The sequence below is a fragment of the Myotis lucifugus genome, unplaced genomic scaffold, assembly GCF_000147115.1.
Source record: "Myotis lucifugus unplaced genomic scaffold, Myoluc2.0 scaffold_109, whole genome shotgun sequence".
Taxonomy (NCBI): domain Eukaryota; kingdom Metazoa; phylum Chordata; class Mammalia; order Chiroptera; family Vespertilionidae; genus Myotis; species Myotis lucifugus.
The window spans coordinates 3,852,883-3,872,542 of record NW_005871157.1 but is presented as its reverse complement, the minus strand read 5'-3'; the positions used below and the strand labels follow the sequence as shown (position 1 = coordinate 3,872,542).

Sequence of the window (19,660 nt, the reverse complement as noted above, 5' to 3'; positions counted from 1 at the left end):
GCTCTCTATCTCTCTCCCTTCCTCTCTGTAAAAAATCAATAAAATATATTTAAAAAAAAATAAAAGAATAGAGCTAAATGAACACTACTATTATTGCCTAAACACAACAGGATATATGTATATGTGTGTGAGTACACAAATACATTTAAAATGACAACTATGTAACTATTTGATAGGTTAAAATTATGTATGAAATAATGTCCAAGTAAATCATAAAATAGTGCTCACCTTAATTTTAACTCTCACAATAATATTTGTACTGAAATATATACAATGAAAAGAATTTGGAGTGTTTTTTATAAAAATATATTTTTATTGATTTCAGAGAGAAAGAGAGAGGGAGAGAGAGATAGAAACATCAGTGATGAGAGAGAATCATTGATCAGCTCCCTCCTGCATGCCCCCTACTGGAGATTGAGCCCACAACCTCTTGGTTCATAGTTCGAGGCTCAACCATTGAGCCACAACAGTCGGGCAAGAGTTTAGATTCTTTTAAAAATAAGTTGTACAGAGTGATCATTTTCTGGCAATTACTTTCCAATCACATTCTTTGCCCAAAGATTGGTAAAAATAAACAAACAACATGTAAGGCAAATAAAAAATTTTATGGAATAAACTATAAGTTTAGAAAAAAATCTTAAGTAATCAAATTAAGATATTTCATTTAGTTATACCCTTACTCTAAACCTCTTTTTGTTGAGATAAAAGTTTTGAGGCAATATCCTAACAAAATTTTGAGGAAATATTTTTTCACTGTATTTAAAATACTAGCCACATTCTTATAAATAAAAGTTTTTCATATATTACTTTAGTCAAGATACCCAAATATGCTTTTAAGTAACAAGGAAGAAAAGTCAACTGAATGCATGCAAACTATATGTTGATAATAGATGCTGAAATATAAATAACTATCATAAGACCAATAAAAATATCTTGAATAGATTAAAAAAATGTAACACTGTGCAGTTCTCATTTTACAAGCAACCTGTGTACAAATAGCTGCCTAAACACTGCTCTGAACATAGAAGCCATCATAAAAAGCTAACAAAGGCAAATCGGAGTTTTTAGATATTCTGTCTGTTCAGAAGTTGAAGGGAAAAAGCCTTGAAATCAGCAGAGGAAATAAAAAAAGTATAGTTTAAGGGAACTGTGTCATATGGTTTAAGAGACACTGTCCTGCCCCAAATTCTCTACTACCAGAATTTTTTGTGGTATTATCCTTTTATCAAAATCAATAACTCTGAAACAATTAAGCAGTCATACTTTATTACATAGTACTATGAATATATTCAATTTCTTTCACTTCTCTCCTAAAACCTAAATGAAGTAAATTGCAACTGTAGGGAATGAAAAAGAAAGCAGTAAGAAACATCCACTATGGCAGTCTCCCCAGGTCTATATTTCCCCCAGAATTCATTTTTCAAAACTATTTATATTCTGTTCCTTATAATTAAAGTTTTCACTCACTAGCCTAGTAAAATATATCTTTTTTCACTTCTCCAAAAAAATTTTAGTCATAAGAACTAATAGCATTTAAAAAAAATGAACTCACCTGAAATTTATTATTGAACACTGGCAAATGAGAAGCTTTTAAAACTCTTCTTTAAAATCTCTATCCATTTAAAACCTGCTTTACTTTTACATTTTGCCACCATTATACTTTCTGTTTATATGTATATGGCTTTACTATACAGTCATTAGTTAGAGATTATAGTAATAAAGACCTTAATTGAGCCTTGTAAACAAAAATTGTATTTAAAGAACTCTTTCAGCATAATATTCATCAACTCATTCTTACTTTGCTTTAACTTATGGAAATCACCGGCTCTATCCTTGGTGGCCTGCTTCAGTGTATCACCTTGAATTCTGGGTTCACTCTCCAAGTTTGGGCCTGGAATTAAACGCTGAAGAAGATTGGGAGGGTTCTGTTTTGAAGTTCCAGGGTTTCCATTATGATTTACATGAGAATCTATGATAGAAAAACATCAAGTTAAAGTCATTATTTTGCAGGAGAATTTCACAAGACCTGCTTTAGAAAAGCTAAGGCACATTGTTGTCTGGCATTGGGTAGTTAGGTAGGCTTTTTTTTTTTTTTTAAGATTGATTATAATTCCTTCAACCAAATCTTACAACCAATGTGAGATTTGAAACATTCATAAGTACAGAGTAGAGAGTTTAAAATAGGTGAATCTAGTAATTTATAGAAGGACTCTGTGAGATAAATTTAAACACATTTTGAAGAAGGTAAATACGTACATATAGAACAACAGAGATGAAGGGGAATATAGTCCAGAGTGGCAAAACAAGTAATTCTTCTGCTTTTAGGAATCTATTAGATAGCATGCATTTTTAAATGATCACTTCCCTGAGCTTTTATCAGTCATTTGAAAATATATAACATTAACTAGAAGAAAATTACTTCACTATGCTGTTAAATGACATGTTTTATTCACTAAATAACAATACATGACCAAGAATTTAGTTTTCAAGTAAAAATTTAAGAATAAGACTTCATACCTGGAACCATATTAGGAGAGAGAGGTTGTCCAGTTGGATGATGGGAGATTGCTTGATGACTACCATATTGAGAAATAGAAATAGGGGGTTTCTTTAAAACTAAAAGAAAAAATAGATCCATATTATTCCCATTGATTTTATGATTTCTAAAACCAACCACCATATTGCACTAATCCTATGATGCTTATCCTAATTCTGTAATCCTTGTAGTTGGCATATAATTAATTTGTGGCTACTAATTGATACATTGTACCACCTATCACAAATTTTGGTGATCAATACTAGTAAATCTGACGAGAATAAAAGACAGCAGGAACTCTATCTTATTCTCCACTCTATTCCCAACATTTAGAATAGTGCCTGTCATATCAGATATTTACATTACTATTCATGAATGAATAAGTAAAAAAATCCCTTCAGATATAGTGATACCTTTTTATATAGATAGAATCAATAAATTTTGGTGATCAAGGGCCAGAAGGTTGAGAAGAATAAAAGACAGTAGAAACTCTATCTTATTCTCCACTCTATTCCCAACATTTAGAATAGTGCCTGTCATATCAGATATTTACATTACTATTCATAACAGTAGCAACATTACAGTTATGAAGTAGCAACGAAAATAATTTTATGGTTGGGTCACAACATGAGGAACTGTAGTTAAAGGGCCAGAAGGTTGAGAACCACTGGATTAGGCGAAGCAATAAAAATATGCTATTCTAAGTTGCTCACATTTAAATAAAAACTAAATATAAATAAGATAATAAGTTGAGATTTATTTTTTGAAGAGGGAAATTTTAAGTTGTACCAAGGGCTTACTACAAAGATGTACATACTTGTAGTAGGGACTTTCTTCTCCCTTAAGAAATGAAGGCAACAGGGAAAGAGATACCTTTTCATTCACCACCACTAATTACACTATATTCTGGCGCAGCGTAACATGATATAAAGGAAGAGAGCAAAGAAACTATAGAGAAGAAAAAGAGATAAAGAAAAAAATAGAAAAGTCCATCTATAAGATATGGTTAGTGGCACATTTTATTCTTCTAAGACTTTGGTGTGGCAGAGACAATGCTATGTGATCATATTTCATTATATTTTTCCTGGAAACAGAGGAAGATCAGCCTTCCTTATGGTGAGGGGCCATAGGACTGGGTTCTGACCATGAGAATGTAGGTGACTGTGGGTGACACTTCCAAGTATGGTGATTAAATCTGTACAAATCACCTACAATCTGTCTTCCCTTTGTGCTACAACTTAGCAGGCTATATATGAAGACGGTGGCTTGAAATAATGAAAGGGGACAATGCTTGAAGGAGAACCGCAAAGACAGTCATCTAACCTGAAGCAAATGTAATATGAACAATAAATAAACCTTTTAAGGGCAATGTAAAAGAGATTAATCAATCTAAAACTCAGTAAGTCTAGGAATAGAGTAAGTGCTGCAGAAATTGAGAAGAATACATGGTCTTTGCTTTCAACATTTCCTTAATTAATGTCTAGCAGTCAGGGGTGGGCAAACTTTTTGACTCGAGGACCACAATGGGTTCTTAAACTGGACCGGAGGGCCGGAACAAAAGCATGGATGGAGTGTTTGTGTGAACTAATATAAATTCAAAGTAAACATCATTACATAAAAGGGTACGGCCTTTTTTTTTTTTTAGTTTTATTCATTTCAAACGGGCTGGATCCGGCCCGCGGGCCGTAGTTTGCCCACGGCTGGAGCTAGTGGTTCTAAAACTTTAGCATAGATCAAAAACCACTTGGAGGGCTTGTTAAAACACACACTGCTGAGCTCTATTTCAAGAATTTGAATTTCTAAGAAGTTCCTAGGTAATGCTGATACTGCTGATCCAAGTACCACACCTTAAGAATCACTAGATAACTTCATTGCCTTACAAACAAATCATGCTCATTCTAACTCCATATTTTTAAACTTGCGTTATTGCTCTTGTCCTTACCTTTATTTTAGGGGAGTATATTATGACTGATAACCCAAAAGAAAACAGACATGAAAGAATTTGAGAAGATAACAAAACGATACAAATAAAAAACCCAGTACTTCATTTGGACCTCAAACACTCAGCAACTTCAGCCACATACAGTAAGTTGTAACCACAGAAGTAATCACCAAGATTGAAAGGAATAAAAACAGCCATGAATAACCACAGACATGCTATTACTTTCAATTTTCTACCATAAATTGGAGTCGGCAGGGAGGGATGCTTATGATAGCCAAGAAACATAGAAATGGCAAGAAAAGCAGACATGCAAAAAAACCAAACATGAATGGGATTAGGAAAGCAGCAGTGACACAGACTTCAAATGGAAATAGATAAGAAACAGACACATTAATGAAGAAAGAGATACACATTGAGCAGAAGTGGCCATAAAAAAAAGTCACCCGCCTAGCCAGTTTCTCAGCAGTTAGAAAGGTACTTGGTCTTGACCCGAATCGACTGCGACCCTTTGGCCTGCGGACTGAAGGGTCGCAGATTCAATTTGGGTCAAGGGCAAGTACCTTGGCTGCAGGCTCGATCCCTGGCCCCAGCCTAAATGTGTGCAGGAGGCAACCAATCGATGTGTCTCTCTCACATCAATGTTCCTCTCTCTGTCCCTCCTCCTCCCTTCCACTCTCTCTAAAAGTCAATGGAAACAATATCCTCTGGTGAGGATTAACAAAAATAGAAGAAAGAAAACAGTAAAAAAATTATTTAAAGTTTGAGGTAATTAACTGAAAGGACAAGGCAAGTTCTAAAAACCTATATAAGTATATTGCTATGCCATATTAAAGCACACCAACATCACAGCAATCTGGGAGCATTTAGTACGAAAGAAACAAGCCATATATACTTTTAGTAAACATAAATGGCTCTAATATAGCATAAATGTTATGAACAATAACTCTTGAGTCAAAAAAGAAAGGTTCAAATATGGTTGATTCTTATTAAGGCAAAAAAAAGTACTTTATGGGTGGTTAATTAAGTGAAAATATAAATCATACAGATATCTGTGAATTTTCTCAAGTGTTACTCAAAAAGAATAGGGTCACATGAAAAATAATATGGTCACTTTAGTTAAATACTCTACTAACTTTTACTTACCAATGGGAAGTTCTTCAACTTTTGCAAGGTCATTCTCCTCTATTCCAGGCATTCCTGCATCACCACCTGGTTTGATTTGTTCTGCCCAAGTATCAAAAGATATAATTCTATATTTTTCTTTACATAAATTAAAACTATTTTGAAGGAAGGTAATAGTTTCTAAAGCAATAAGCTACACTAACCAAATCCTATACAATAAAGAGCTAATATGCAAATGGTCATCATGCTGTAACGGCTCAGACACTCAACACTGGGGAGAGAGGAATGGGGACCAGCCAGGCACAAATGAGCTCGCGAGAGAGGAATGGGGACCAGTCAGGCTACGGCCCAGGAGAGGGACAAGCCGCCTGCCCCGAGGTCCCGGGCGCCAGTGGCTGCACCTGTGCCTGTGGCCTGAGAGAGGGACAAGCCACCCACTCTGCAGTCCTGGCCACCTGTGGTTGCGGCCAGCCCAGGCGAAGCCGGCCGGGGTCCTGGGTGCCTGCGGCCGGCCAGAGGGAGGGAAGCCCGGGTCCCAGTTGCCTGTGACCACCTGGAGGAGGGAATCCTGGGTTCTGGGTGCAGGGCGAGGCAGAGGCGGTTAGGGGCAATCAAGCAGCCAGGGAGAGGGGTTAGGGGCAATCAAGCAGCCAGGGAGAGGGGTTAGGGGCAATCAGGCAGGCAGGCAGGCGAGTGGTTAGGAGCCAGCAGTCCCAGATTGCAAGAGGCAGTCGGACATCCCCCAAGGGGTCCCGGATTGGAAAGGGTGCAAGCCAGGCTGAGGGGACCCCCAACTCCTGTGCACGAATTTCATGCACTGGGCCTCTAGTATCTTTATATCTTGCTTTGGACATAGTTGTAATTCTAAAATAACTTACTAATTTTTCTCAGTCAAAGGATCTAAATTTGAAACAATACAGATACCTAATCATAATTGAACTAAAATCAAACAATATCCTTTATGATTGAAAATGTTAACCTCAAAATGAGAAAAGTCAATATCCTATTAACACAAAACAAAATAACTATAATACCTTTCCCATGTGCAATATGGTTGTTTGAGGGTTCTTCATTCTTCTCTTCGGCCTTCTCACCTACTTGTGGAACATTTTTAGGTACTGCATGATTGTTTATACCCAATTCATTTCCATCTTTTAATTCCAACTTGTGGGCCTCTTGCTGTTAGATAAAGATTTAGTAACAGTAAATATTTTTCAGCTAACAATGTTACATCATTGACATAACTATTAACTAAATGTTCTGAAACAGTTCATTTTCTGAAACCTATACTCTGGGTCTAAATTTCAAACACTTGGAGATGGGGGATATAATGTTATTTTCTGTTCAGTTTTTATACCTGATACGAAGTCAAAGAAGAACCAATACATTTTAAAGTCTCTAATTGTAGTAAATGGCCTAAAATATTAGACAGAGGTAATTCTCTTTGGCTATGCTAAAAGAGTGATTCTGCAAGAAGAGAGTCTTGCCAAGCATTGTAGGTTACTGTGGGAGGCATACAGTTAAGCTCTGTCCTAGGTGCTGTGGGCAGGGTGGGTTCTTTATAGGCAAATGTTATAATCCAGCAGGATGGCACACAGCAGGAGATTGGCACACAGGTGCCCCTCAAGTGTGACAAATGGCTACTGACATTGTCAGGTTTTTTCCCCCCAAGTAGAAACAGCAAGGGTGGTAAACAGGGCAATTTCTTCCCAAGTGCACTGACCACCGAAGCATAAGTAGTAATGGCAGACCAATACACCAGGTCAGTGCTCCTTCCAACCTGCTCCTAAATATATCATCTCCTTGGAAACTTGAATCTTTGGGTATATAGTTAGACCTGACTCAATTCTATTGGTGAACCAGTTTTCTCTTTTATATTGAACTGCCTCAAGTAGAAAATCGGGAGACACAAAGATCAAGTAGATATGCTTGAGTTGCCATATAGGTCCTTACACTTAATATTTAATGCATTTATACATGGTTGGTCAACTCTAAAGCACTATGCAATGTCATCATTAAGTAATGTTATAAAAAAAACAATAGCACTTAAAAATCTATAGGAAATCTAGAATTACAAGAGCCAAATTATAAGAACTTGTCAAAATAAAGAAAAAAGTTACTTTGACAATTCCAGTGTACCTGGCAGATAAAATCAACAACAAACATTTGTACTGTGCTTCATAGTTTACAAATTGCTTTCAAATTTATCCTCTTAGCAGAGACAAATAAATACTCTGAGGAAAAACAAAACTGAGGCTTAAAGAAGTTAAGGAGCTTATCCAAGGTTACAAAGCTAGAGAATTGTGGAGAATGAATTCAAATGACAGTCTTTCTCACTCCCACATCTGGGAACTTGTAAACAATAGCCAAATCTCAGAGCTTAATTGTTGATGAGTGAGATGATAAACTGAAATTTTTGTACATGTCGGCATGAAAGACATAGGTGAGAAAATCAGTGAGGCACAACCTGAGCATCTATCCTGCATCTCTGTATTTTTGCTATAATGTTATATCATAGACTATTTTTACAGTATTCCACTTCATTGCAGATGTGAATAAAACAAACAATATTAAACAAAACTTAAAAATCAATGAACTACTGTTCAAAAACACTTTTCCATTTAAAATAGTTAACAATGTCACTTTGATGTATTATTAATGACTGTAACTTTTTGTTGTTGTTAATCCTCACCCAAGGATATTTTTTCCATTATTTAGAGAGAGTGGAAGGGAGACGGAGAGACATCAATGTGACACATTGATTGGTTGCCTCCCCCACATGTCCCCACGAGAGGTGTTGGGGATTGAGCCTGCAACTGAGGTATGTGCCCTTGACTGGAATTGAACCTAAGACCCTTCAATCTGTGGGTCAACAGTCTAACCATGGAGCAAACCAGCTAGGACTAAATATTCTTTTTAAAAATATGTTTTTATTGATTTCCAAGAGAGGAAGGGAGAGGGAGAGAGAGATAGAAACATAAATGATTAGAGAGAATCATTGATTAGTTGCCTTCTGCATGCCCCTACTGGGGATGAAGCCCATAACCCAGGCATGTGCCCTGACTAGGAATCAAACTGTGACCTCCTGGTTCATGGGTCGACACTCAACCACTGAACCACACTGGCCGGGCAATATTAAATATTCTTAGAAAATAAGAGTATTTTGTTTTCTTTCTTTATTTATTCATTCATTTTCCCCCCATTGATCCCCTCCAGTCTGACCCCGGGCCCCTTGCCCCTGCCCCAGACCTTCACCACCCTACTGTCTGTGTCCGTGGGTTATGCATATATACATACATGCATAATCCATGGTTGATTACCTTCCACCCATCCACCTTCCCTCCCTCCCTTACCTTCAAATAAAAGTGTTTTCTAAGTGCAATGCTGATAATTTGGCGAAGGGGCACCTAATTGCTTTTTAAATAAACTTTTTATTCTGAAATAACTTTAACTTCACAGAAAACTAATTAACCCTCACTTAATTTCCTTTAATGTTAACATCTTATATTAGCATGGCACATTTGCAAACTAAGAAACTAACATTAGTATACTACTAACCAAACTCCAGACTTTATTTAGATTTTTTTTTTTTAATATATTCCATTGATTTTTTACAGAGAGGAAGGGAGAGAGATAGAGAGTTAGAAACATTGATGAGAGAGAAACATCGATCAGCCGCCTCCTGCACATCTCCCACTGGGGATGTGCCCGCAACCCAGGTACATGCCCTTGACCGGAATCGAACCTGGGACCCTTCAGTCCGCAGGCTGACGCTCTATCCACTGAGCCAAACCGGTTTCGGCGACTTTATTTAGATTTCATCACTTTTTACACTAAGTCCTTTTTCTGTTCCAGGATCCAATCCAGGATACTACATTGCATTTAAGTCTTCAGGTCTCCTTAGTCTCCTCTGGTCTACAACAATTTCTCTTCCTTTGTAGCATGAAAGCAGTAAACAATTGAGTGTGACTATATTACCAGAATATATATTTGTAGACATGAAAATGTGAATTTCTTATAATTTTCCCATCATAAAATAGTCTTTTGATTTTTCAACCATTTTTAAATGTAATAACCACTTTTCCTATGGATAGAATGAAAACAGGAAGCAGGTTGTACTGAATTTGCTCCTTCTCCAGAGTAACTTCTAAATTATTTGGTTAAAAAAAAAAAATCCCGGAGAAACCAAGATGGCGGCATAGGTAAACACCTGAGATTGCTGCCTCGCACAACCACTTCAAAAATACAACTAAAAGACGGAACAGACATCATCCAGAACCACAGGAAGGCTGGCTGAGTGGAAATTCTACAACTAGAAGGAAAGAGAAAAGCATACCGAGACTCAGAGGAGGTGTGGTGCGGAAGTAAAATACAAAGGTGTGGAGGTGCATGCGGAGAGGGCTGATGGCTGAGGACATGATTGTCTTTTTCAATTGGGAGGGAGTCTCAGGCTCTGAGCTCCAGTTCTGGGCGAGTCTCTGGGGACCCAGACTCATACGGGAGAAACGGGACTGTCTGGCATCGGTCGGAACTCGAGGGCAGCTTTCTCTCGGAGGCACATGCAGCGATTGCCGGGGCCTCTGAGGACAGGACTGAGAGCAGCCATACTGCTCGCTCTGCCCACCCTGTTGATCCCCTGGGGCTCCACCCTGCCCAAGCCGTGCACTGAGGCTTTTGCATATGAAAGGCCCCGCCCTTTGTAATCTGAAAATTACTTAACATACTGCAGCTGGCCCAAGGCCCCAGGGCAACTTGCATTGCTTTACAGCTGGCTTCTGCAGGGTAGCCTCAGGCAGAGACTAGATTAGCACCTCCTTAGATCCAAGAGCCAGTGTACCCAGTGGTCAGAGTGGGACCATCCAATTATAACTCCGCAGATCCATAAGGAACACACTCAGGGGGCAGATTCAGTGAGCACCAAAGCCCCACTGAAGCAAGTCTTGCCCCAGAAGGGTGTCTTCAGCACAGAAGTTCTCCCACTGTAGATACAGCTGATTCTCACAGCCAATTGGCCTGAGGTCAAATCCCCCCAGTGTTACCTACAACAATCAAGGCTTAACTACAATAAGACTGTGCACAAAGCCCACAAGGGGGTGCACCAAGAGTGTCTACCTCAGGTAATTGGGGAGGCTGAGCCACCGGGCCCTATAGGACACTTAGCACAGAAAGCCACTCTATCGACACAGCGAAGCATAAAAAATGCCGAGACAAGGAAACAGGACACAAATGACAGAAATGGAGGAAAGCAAACTACTGAATATAGAATTCAAAACCACACTTTTAAGGTTTTTCAAGAACTTTCTAGAAACCGCTGATAAATGTAGTAAGATCCTCAAGAAATCTAGTGAGACCCTCGATGTTGTGATAAAGGACCAACTAGAAATTAAGCATACACTGACTGCCAACAGCAGACGAGAGGAGCGCAAGAATCAAGTCAAAGATTTGAAATGCGAAGAAGCAAAAAACACCCAACCAGAAAAGCAAAATGAAAAAAGAATCCAAAAATACAAAGATAGTGTAAGGAGCCTCTGGGACAACTTCAAGCATACCAACATCCGAATTATAGGGGTGCCAGAAGATGAGAGAGAGCAAGATATTGAAAACCTACTTGAAGAAATAATGACAGAAAACTTCCCCTACCTGGTGAAAGAAATACATTTACAAGTCCAGGAAGCGCAGAGAACCCCAAACAAAAGGAATCCAAAGAGGACCACACCAAGACACATCATAATTAAAATGTCAAGAGCAAAAGACAAAGAGAGAATCTTAAAAGCAGCAAGAGAAAGAAACTCAGTTACCTACAAGGGAATACCCATATGACTGTCAGCTGATTTCTCAACAGAAACTTTGCAGGCCAGAAGGGAGTGGCAAGAAATATTCAAAGTGATGAATACCAAGAACCTACAACCAAGATTACTTTATCCAGCAAAGCTATCATTCAGAATTGAAGGTCAGATAAAGAGCTTCACAGATAAGGAAAAGCTAAAGGAGTACATCACCACCAAACCAGTATTATATGAAATGCTGAAAGGTAGCCTTTAAGAAGAGGAAGAAGAAGAAAAAGGTAAAGATACAAATTATGAACAACAAATACGCATCTATCAACAAGTGAATCTAAAAATCAAGTGAATAAATAATCTGATGAACAGAATGAACTGGTGATTATAATAGAATCATGGACATAGAAAGGGAATGGACTGACTATTCTTGGGGGGGAAAGGGGTGTGGGGGATGCAGGAGGAGACTAGACAAAAATTGTGCACCTATGGATGAGGACAATGGGTGGGGAGTGAGGGCCGAGGGTGGGGTGGGAACTGGGAGGAGGGGAGTTATGGGGGAAAAAAGAGGAACAAATGTAATAATCTGAACAATAAAGATTTAATTTAAAAAAATCCCTGAATACAACTTATACTTGTTTCATATAGCTTACACTGAATTTGCTCCTCTGGAAAAAAAAAAAGCAACCCAAAACTCACAGAATCACCTTGCTAAAGTAGTTGCAGAATAGGGAATAAAGAATGGGGAGTAGAACTAGGCAGCTGGTCTAAAGGGTAAGGGCTACTGTGTTACCCTAGAAAGGAGTCTCTAAGAATCTCCCTCCTCCCCACCTGTTCCATTCAGGGCAGGATAACGTCAACAAATTATTGAAGAGTACGTTAGTTAATTAATAATATAAAAATAGTCCAGTATAGAAGGACAGAGAGAACTACACTTGCCTGAAAAAAAGAGTAAAGTTCTCATCTGTGTTCTTGGAAGAACAGAAGATAGCAAACTTACCCCATTTTTTAAAATAAGATTTTTCAATTGATTTTTAGAGAGAAAGAAAGGGCGAGGAGGAGAGAGAGAGAGAGAGAGAGAGAGAGAGAGAGAGAGAGAGAGAGAAATATCAATGTGAGAAACATTGATCAGCTGCCTCCTGCACGCACCCCACCTAAGATCGATCCCAAAACTTGGGCATGTGCTCTGACCTGTATTGTAATTGAACTGGCAACCTTTCAGTGCATGGGACGACACCCAACCAACTGAACCACACTGGCCAGGGCTTACCCTATTATTGATATGGGCTTCTAATAGAACAAATGCAACAGCAACCTCTCTTCCCCTTCCTTCTGTGTTTTACTATGCTCCTCTATCGAATATCTCAATAATACCTTCTGCTTGTTTTCAACGTCTCTACTCAGGCCTGCCATTTCCAGCAATCTATCCTCACATCTCTTCAAGGTAGACTGCAGACAGGCAGCAGCTATTTCACTTTGTAGATTCAAAAAATGAAATACAGAAAAAACGATGCCCTCAGTATCATGCTGTAAAACAGTGAAACAGCTAACAATGAAAATCTGGTTTCCTTAACTTCTAGTCCTTTAGAGAAGATGCTACCAAAGAGCAAGATAAATATTTTTCACTGTTCACCCTCTCTTTACATTAAATCACAAGACTTTATACAAACCATTGCTAGTTAGATGAGATTACAAGGTGGAAAACAATGAATGTCCTAATCTTTAGACAAATTCCCTCCATTTCTAGCAGGGCCTTTGTAATATATGTCAACTGAAAATGGATAAATTAATAAAATAATTTTCTACCCCTAGAATATGAATCCAAGTAGTGACTAGTGTTTCATTTCTATATTTTAAAAAAGGAATTCAGAGTAACAGAGATTTATAATTAAGGGGAAAGTTTCTCAATTATTTTTCTGGTTCTAAAAAGCATAAAATAGGAAGTAATTGATTTTTCAGTAAAATGTTTTGCACTTTACAATCTGAGAAATACATTAACACCAAAAAATATTTTTAGCCCTGTATGGTGTAGCTCAGTTGGTTGGGTGTTGTCCCGTGCACCGAGGGGTTGCTGGTTCACTTCCCAGTCAGGACACATGCCTGGGTTGCAGGCTCAATCCCTGGTAGGGGGCATGCAGGAGACAGCCAATCGATGTTATGCTCTCACATCAATGTCTCTCTCTTCTCTGTTCCTCTCTCTCTAAAAATAAATAAACTATTCTTTAAAAAAATATATCAATAAGCATATCCTCAGGTGAGAATTTTAAAAAACCAGATAAGAGATGTTTAGCTCAAAATTAGTTTTAAGAGTTATGGTTATGTTTTTGCAAATATCTAATTTACTCAGCAATAAAGCCACTGCAGGTCATTTTTAGAATTAAGCAGTCCAGAATACTTAAAAAATACAATGTTTTATGACAAAAGTACATATTTTAATTTCTAAATTACAATATTTATAACAAGAATATATTTTAATTTAAGTATCTTTTTTTAATTTACCTTTTGTTCCTGCAAAAACTGGTCTGCTAACTTTTTAATATTTTCTTCATGCTGTGCTCTTAATTCCTTGATTTGTTGTCCACACTGAAAACTAAATTACAAAGTCACTTTTTTAGATTATATTATCTTGGATTGGATTCTCAAAGTCTAGAAGTTGAAATCTTACATTTACAAAGATGAAGCATTCAGTTAGCAAGAGAGTGGGCAAGGAAGGACAAAGAGCAGACATAAATATAGCTCAGTCAAGATTCTTAAAATATTTGAACCTTTAATAGAGGATAAAAAATACTGATAAAGCTAATTTAAAAATTATAAAGATAAAAGTTTATTTTTAAAAATTGCTTTTATTAAACAAAAACAATTGTCAAAGCCAACTTCAATCACAGAAGAGAAAAACAATATAGAGGAGAAAACTGTGAGACCAAAATATAGTAATAGATGAGAAAAAACAGAATTATAAGTGTTAATAGGAGTTGCAGCAAGTGATTCATGCAATAGTTAGAACTTTAACACAATAATAAAAGTCTAAACCATAAGAAGAGCAAGATAAGATACAGATAGTCCTCGGGTTACGTCGGACTTGACGTATGTCATTTCATGGTTACATTGCCATCTCCCATTTATTTATAAAAAAAAGAAGTTCTGTCATTTCGATGTATGTACGTATGTGCTTTATGTTTTTTATTATTTATTTACCACAAGTAAAGGTCAGGAATTGTTATCTTTCTTTTACATTTTTTTACTGTTTCACTTCATTACTGCTGTGTATGTGCTCCGTGTGAGTGACGAAGGTGCTTATGTAGGTGGGTTCCGACTTACGGCAAAAATCGCGTTACATCGCACTGTAGGAACGGATCTCCGACGTAACCCGAGGACCTACTGTATACTTATTTTCAAGAAAAAATGTAAAGGAATAAAATAGATAAAGACTGTGAATTTCCACTGCACAGTAGTCAAAGGATACGAATAGATTGTTTATGCAAATAGAAACAAATAGTTAATATAGAGGAAAATGTTAACTTTCACCATTAAAATGCAAATTAAATTTCCTATGTGTATTTATGGTGTTACATTATTCTTATACTTGCAAAAATAAATTAGAATTATAAAAGCCAATGTTGGAGGAGCTATGGGGAAACATCTAGCTATACTAATAAAAGCCTAGGTGGTCCTCGCACCATCACGCAACGCCCTCATGCCACCACAAGATGGCCGGCAGGGGAGGGCAGTTGTGGGCGAACAGGCCAGCAGGGGAGGGCAGTTGTGGGCAATCAGGCCAGCAGGGGAGGGCAGTTGGGGGCAACCAGGCCTGCAGAGGAGGGCAGTTGGGGGTGACCAGGCCTGCAGGGGAGGGTAGTTGGGGGCGATCAGCCTGGCAGGGGAGCAGTTAGAGGGTGATCAGGCAGGCAGATGAGTGGTTAGGGGCGATCAGGCAGGCAGGTGAGTGGTTAGGGGCGGTCAGGCAGACAGGCAGGCGAGCCGTTAGGAGACAGCAGTCCTGGATTGTGAGAAGGTGCAGGCTGAGCTAAGGGACACCCCCCTGCACAAAGTGTGTGCACTGGGCCTCTAGTATAAAAATAAGAGAGTATAGACTTCAGAGAGGCAATAGAAAGACAATAGAAAATGAATTTAAATGACCTAAGAAAACAAAAGAAGAAAAACAGAAGCCAGAAAGGAAAAAATGAATTGTCCAAAAGTTGGACAGATATTACATAGATTCATAAATACTTGTAGCACCTTACCTCTCATATTCTAACCTCTTCACAAGGTAAGTATTGTTCTTCCGATAGTCCTGAAGCTGGTCTTCTTGTCGAAGAAACTCCTGACGAAGCTCAGCAAGTTGCTCTAGCCACATAAGAATCAAAGGAATAAAGTTTACTCACTTCAATGAGCCCTAGTGAGAAGTTATGGGATTTTTAAAAATTACATTCCAGTGCTACAGCAGCCCCACTGCCACCACACTGACCGCCTGATGGTGGCTCTCAGTGTCAGGTCTTGGACACAAGCATGGGGGTGGGGCCGGGGGGGAGGGGAATTAAATATACTTTTCATTTTCTTTATTCAGTTAAATTATATAATTAGCAGCCCATTAATTGCCTTTCATAACACATGCATGGGCAAATAAAATTTATTTTTAAAACAAGATAGCCTCAGTGGTTTTCACATTAATCAGAAATATTAAAAAATTACACATCTTTTCACATTATGTAGACATACAAGCTGAGAAAACAGTACCAAAAAATATCTACCTACCCCTTTAAACCTGCTTTATAAAAGTAGGCAGGAAGCTCTGGCCTGTGTGGCTCAGTTGATTGGAGTGTCTTCCCGTACACCAAAAGGTGGCGGGTTCAATTCCAGGTCAGGGCACATAATCAAGTTGTGGGTTTGATCCCTGGTGGGGCATGTTCGAAAGGCAATCTCTCTCTCTCTCTCCCTCTTTCCCTCCCTCTTTCCCTCCCTCCCTCCCTTCCTCTCTCTAAGATCAATAAAAAATAAATAAAAGTAGGTGAGAAAATAATATTTTTTAGATGTTTGCTATGGGTACAAAATTCAAGTTTTCTTTTTCATTTTAAATCACATTTGACTTCCAACTTAGGTGTTAATCACATTAGATCTTACTTCTAGTTCTGCTACTGATGCTAGGTCCACACATACCAAAATCTATTTTCAAAGCTCGTAATTTCTGGGCTAGGGCTAAAAGTTTTAGTTATAACGAATGATATGAAATGAGCTGTAAAGCAAATTAAAAGCTGGGCCAGATGCTCTTTTGTAAACATTTATCCCTAATAAGTGGCCCACATTCTAGAGCCTTTCCTTCATCTAACCCCACAACTAAGAGGTCAGCAGAGGAATGCCATGTTCTTAGGTGATTAAAAATTAGTTAACAGCCTTAGCAGTTAAGCAAAAGTAGTAGTTAAGTAAGTCTTAATTTTTAAAAATAAGAACAGAGTTCTACTCTGTATAAGCAACATCTATTAAGACTAAAATATGTCTACCCATAATGTACCAATATTATAGTTATAATAAAACATCTACCTTTTATAAAGGCTTATAGAATTAGTCTTAGTACTTTAAAGGCACTCCAAAATTGTTCGGGATATAAGTTCTTAAAAAACAGAAGTAGCCCTGGCTGGGTGGTTCAGTTGGTTGGAACTTCATAGCGCACACCAAAAAGCAGATGTATATACACAACCCATGGACACAGTCAATAGTGTGGTCATGGCCAGAGGAATTGGAGGTAGGGGCTGGGTGGAGGTAGGTAAAGGAAGGGAAAAGGAAGGACATCTATAATAGTATCAACAATAAAAAAGCAGAATTAAACTTATATTTATAATATAATTACATAGAAATATAATGTAAAAAATAGGCTAAAATAGAAAATATATCAAAGATTATATTTAGCAATGACAATAAAAATTTTGAAGTCACATGAATATTTGCTGAGGTATATAAAAAAGTTTAAAAATATGCATAATAATAGTTATTGCATAATATAATAATCAGGTATGAAAAGTAAATGATTCACATAAAATCTTGTATTTAATAAATATGTTTATGTATTCAAGCTATATTTTTATTTATTTTAAAAATTTTTAATTGAGATATAACACTGTGTAAGTTTAAGGTATACAATATGTTGATTTGATTCACTTATATACTGTGAAATGATTACCACTGTAGCATTCGTTACATGTGAGATGATAGAGGTGCCTGGTTGCTCCCAACTGCCCTCCCTGCAGGCCTGGTCGCCCCAAACTGCCCTCCCCTACAGGCCTGGTCCCCCACAACTGCCCTCCCTGCAGGTCTGGTAGCCCCCAACTGCCCTCCCCTGCTGGCCTGGGATCGGGCCTAAACCGGCAGTCAGACATCCCCTAAGGCAGTGGTTCTCAACCTTCCTAATGCTGCGACCCTTTAATACAGTTCCTCATGTTGTGGTGATCCCAACCATAAAATTATTTTCATTGCTACTTCATAACTGTAATTTTGCTACTGTTATGAATCATAATGTAAATATCTGATATGCTATATGTGTTTTCCGATGGTCGTGACCCACAGGTTGAGAACCGCTGCAGGGGTCCCAGATCGGAGAGGGTGCAGGCCTGGCTGAGGGCCCCCCCCAATGTACGAATTTCTTGCACCGGGCCTCTAGTATAAACATAGTTGATCTCCACAGTTTTTTACCCATTACCCCCACTTTAGATAAAAGTAACAAATCTGAGGCCAGACATCCCTGAATAACACATTCAGACTGATATCTGATCCCTGGCACCATCTCCTAAAATACAGAGGGCTAGAGGTAGCAGAAACTCTGACCTCAGCTATGGATATTGAGTCTACAGAGACAATGAGGTCCCAGCAGGCAGCAGTGACAAAAAGCCTTGTAGCTTACAAAGTTAGCCAGTTCAGAGAACCTATGTTCAAGCAAGAAAGATTCTAGAACTAAAAATTACTGCAATTTATATAAATCAGCTCTACCTAGCAGCTATTAGAATGGACTTCAATTGGTGATATTTAGGCCTCATTCAGGCTTCTTTTGCCTACACAGTAAATAAGTGAAGTAAGCTAACTTTACCTTCAGAAAGAACCTGAGGCTTGATATGTTTCAAGATTTAGGATGGCTTCTCTGTCTCTCCATAAACTTCTAATAATATTTGAAATTTACTTTTGAAATATATTTTTATTGATTTCAGAGAGGGAGAGAGAGTTAGAAACATCAATGATGAAAGAAAATCATTGATCGGCTGCCTCCTGCACGCCCCCCATTGGGGATTGAGCCTGCAAGTGGGGCCCGTGCCCTGACCTGGAATTGAACCCTGACCTCCTGGTTCATAGGTCAATGCTCAACCACTGAGTCACACCAGCCAGGCTATTTGAAATTTCTTTATCAGGAAATACAGTTTTCATTTCTAAACGGAGCTAAAGTCTTACAATACAACTAACAAACAAAAATAAAACATCATTATAAATGAGTTCCAGTTCATGTAAAATACCAGATTCTTTCTTGTTTGAATATAGGCAAAAGATTATAAAGCTGAGAATTAATTTAGTATTTTGAGTGGTCAAAACAAGGGCATGAAAAGGGAAAGTAAACAGAAATGAAAGCAAAACTAAAGATAAAATTTTCCTATATTACAAATTTACTTTCAACTGATGGAAATGTGGTGGTGTTGTTTTTTTTAATTTTAAAACCCAAAATACTCTATATCTGTTGTGACTGATACAGGTCACCACAGCAGGACTTCCAGAGTAGATAACTTAACGTGAGATCAGGTCCATGGTTGATTGCGCAGGATGTTCTATCTCAGACAATAACACCAGGGTATGTTATAGAAAGGTATGGCCAAACTCCCTCAATTTAACATCAAAAGATTGGGGATATAGTTAAGAAAGGGATGGCCTAGAACCAGCTTTCAAGCAAAATTTTGATTTCAAATTTTCTTTCAGTAATAAGCATAAAAATAAGGTGTGCTATTCAAAATAAATCAGTGTATACTAGAATATTAATTTATTATATCAGGAATTAAAAACCAACTTCCATTCCTTTTATTTCCATGAAAATATTAACTACCATAAAGGATTTTTTAGGGTCTTAGTGTTTATTAATTCCATTATATCCAATATTAATTTCAATAAAATAGTCAAATGTGGGTTTATAGTCAACTTATCAAGAAGTTTATTTCAACTACAGTAGATGAGTGGATAAAAATGCTGTGGTACATTTATACCATGGAATACTTTGCAGCAGTAAAAAAGAAGAATCTCTTATCCTTTGAGACAGCCTGG

At 37.8% G+C, this 19,660-nt stretch overlaps 1 protein-coding gene across 3 annotated transcripts in view; it reads right to left on the bottom strand.

The window, feature by feature from the left end:
- CASC4 (cancer susceptibility 4) overlaps positions 1-19,660 on the bottom strand; it is an 89,908-nt gene that overhangs the window by 33,199 nt on the left and 37,049 nt on the right. For 2 of the 3 annotated variants that reach the window (XM_006093119.3, XM_006093120.3), the window contains exons 3-8: positions 15,619-15,721; positions 13,877-13,967; positions 6,635-6,779; positions 5,622-5,702; positions 2,518-2,616; positions 1,799-1,969 (exon numbers count right to left, since the gene is read on the bottom strand). In XM_006093119.3, the coding sequence (XP_006093181.1) occupies positions 1,799-1,969; positions 2,518-2,616; positions 5,622-5,702; positions 6,635-6,779; positions 13,877-13,967; positions 15,619-15,721 (690 nt within the window). Of the gene's footprint in view, positions 1-1,302; positions 1,338-1,798; positions 1,970-2,517; positions 2,617-5,621; positions 5,703-6,634; positions 6,780-13,876; positions 13,968-15,618; positions 15,722-19,660 lie in introns of those variants that run through there. The other variant, XM_023757607.1, reaches the window with a different exon arrangement.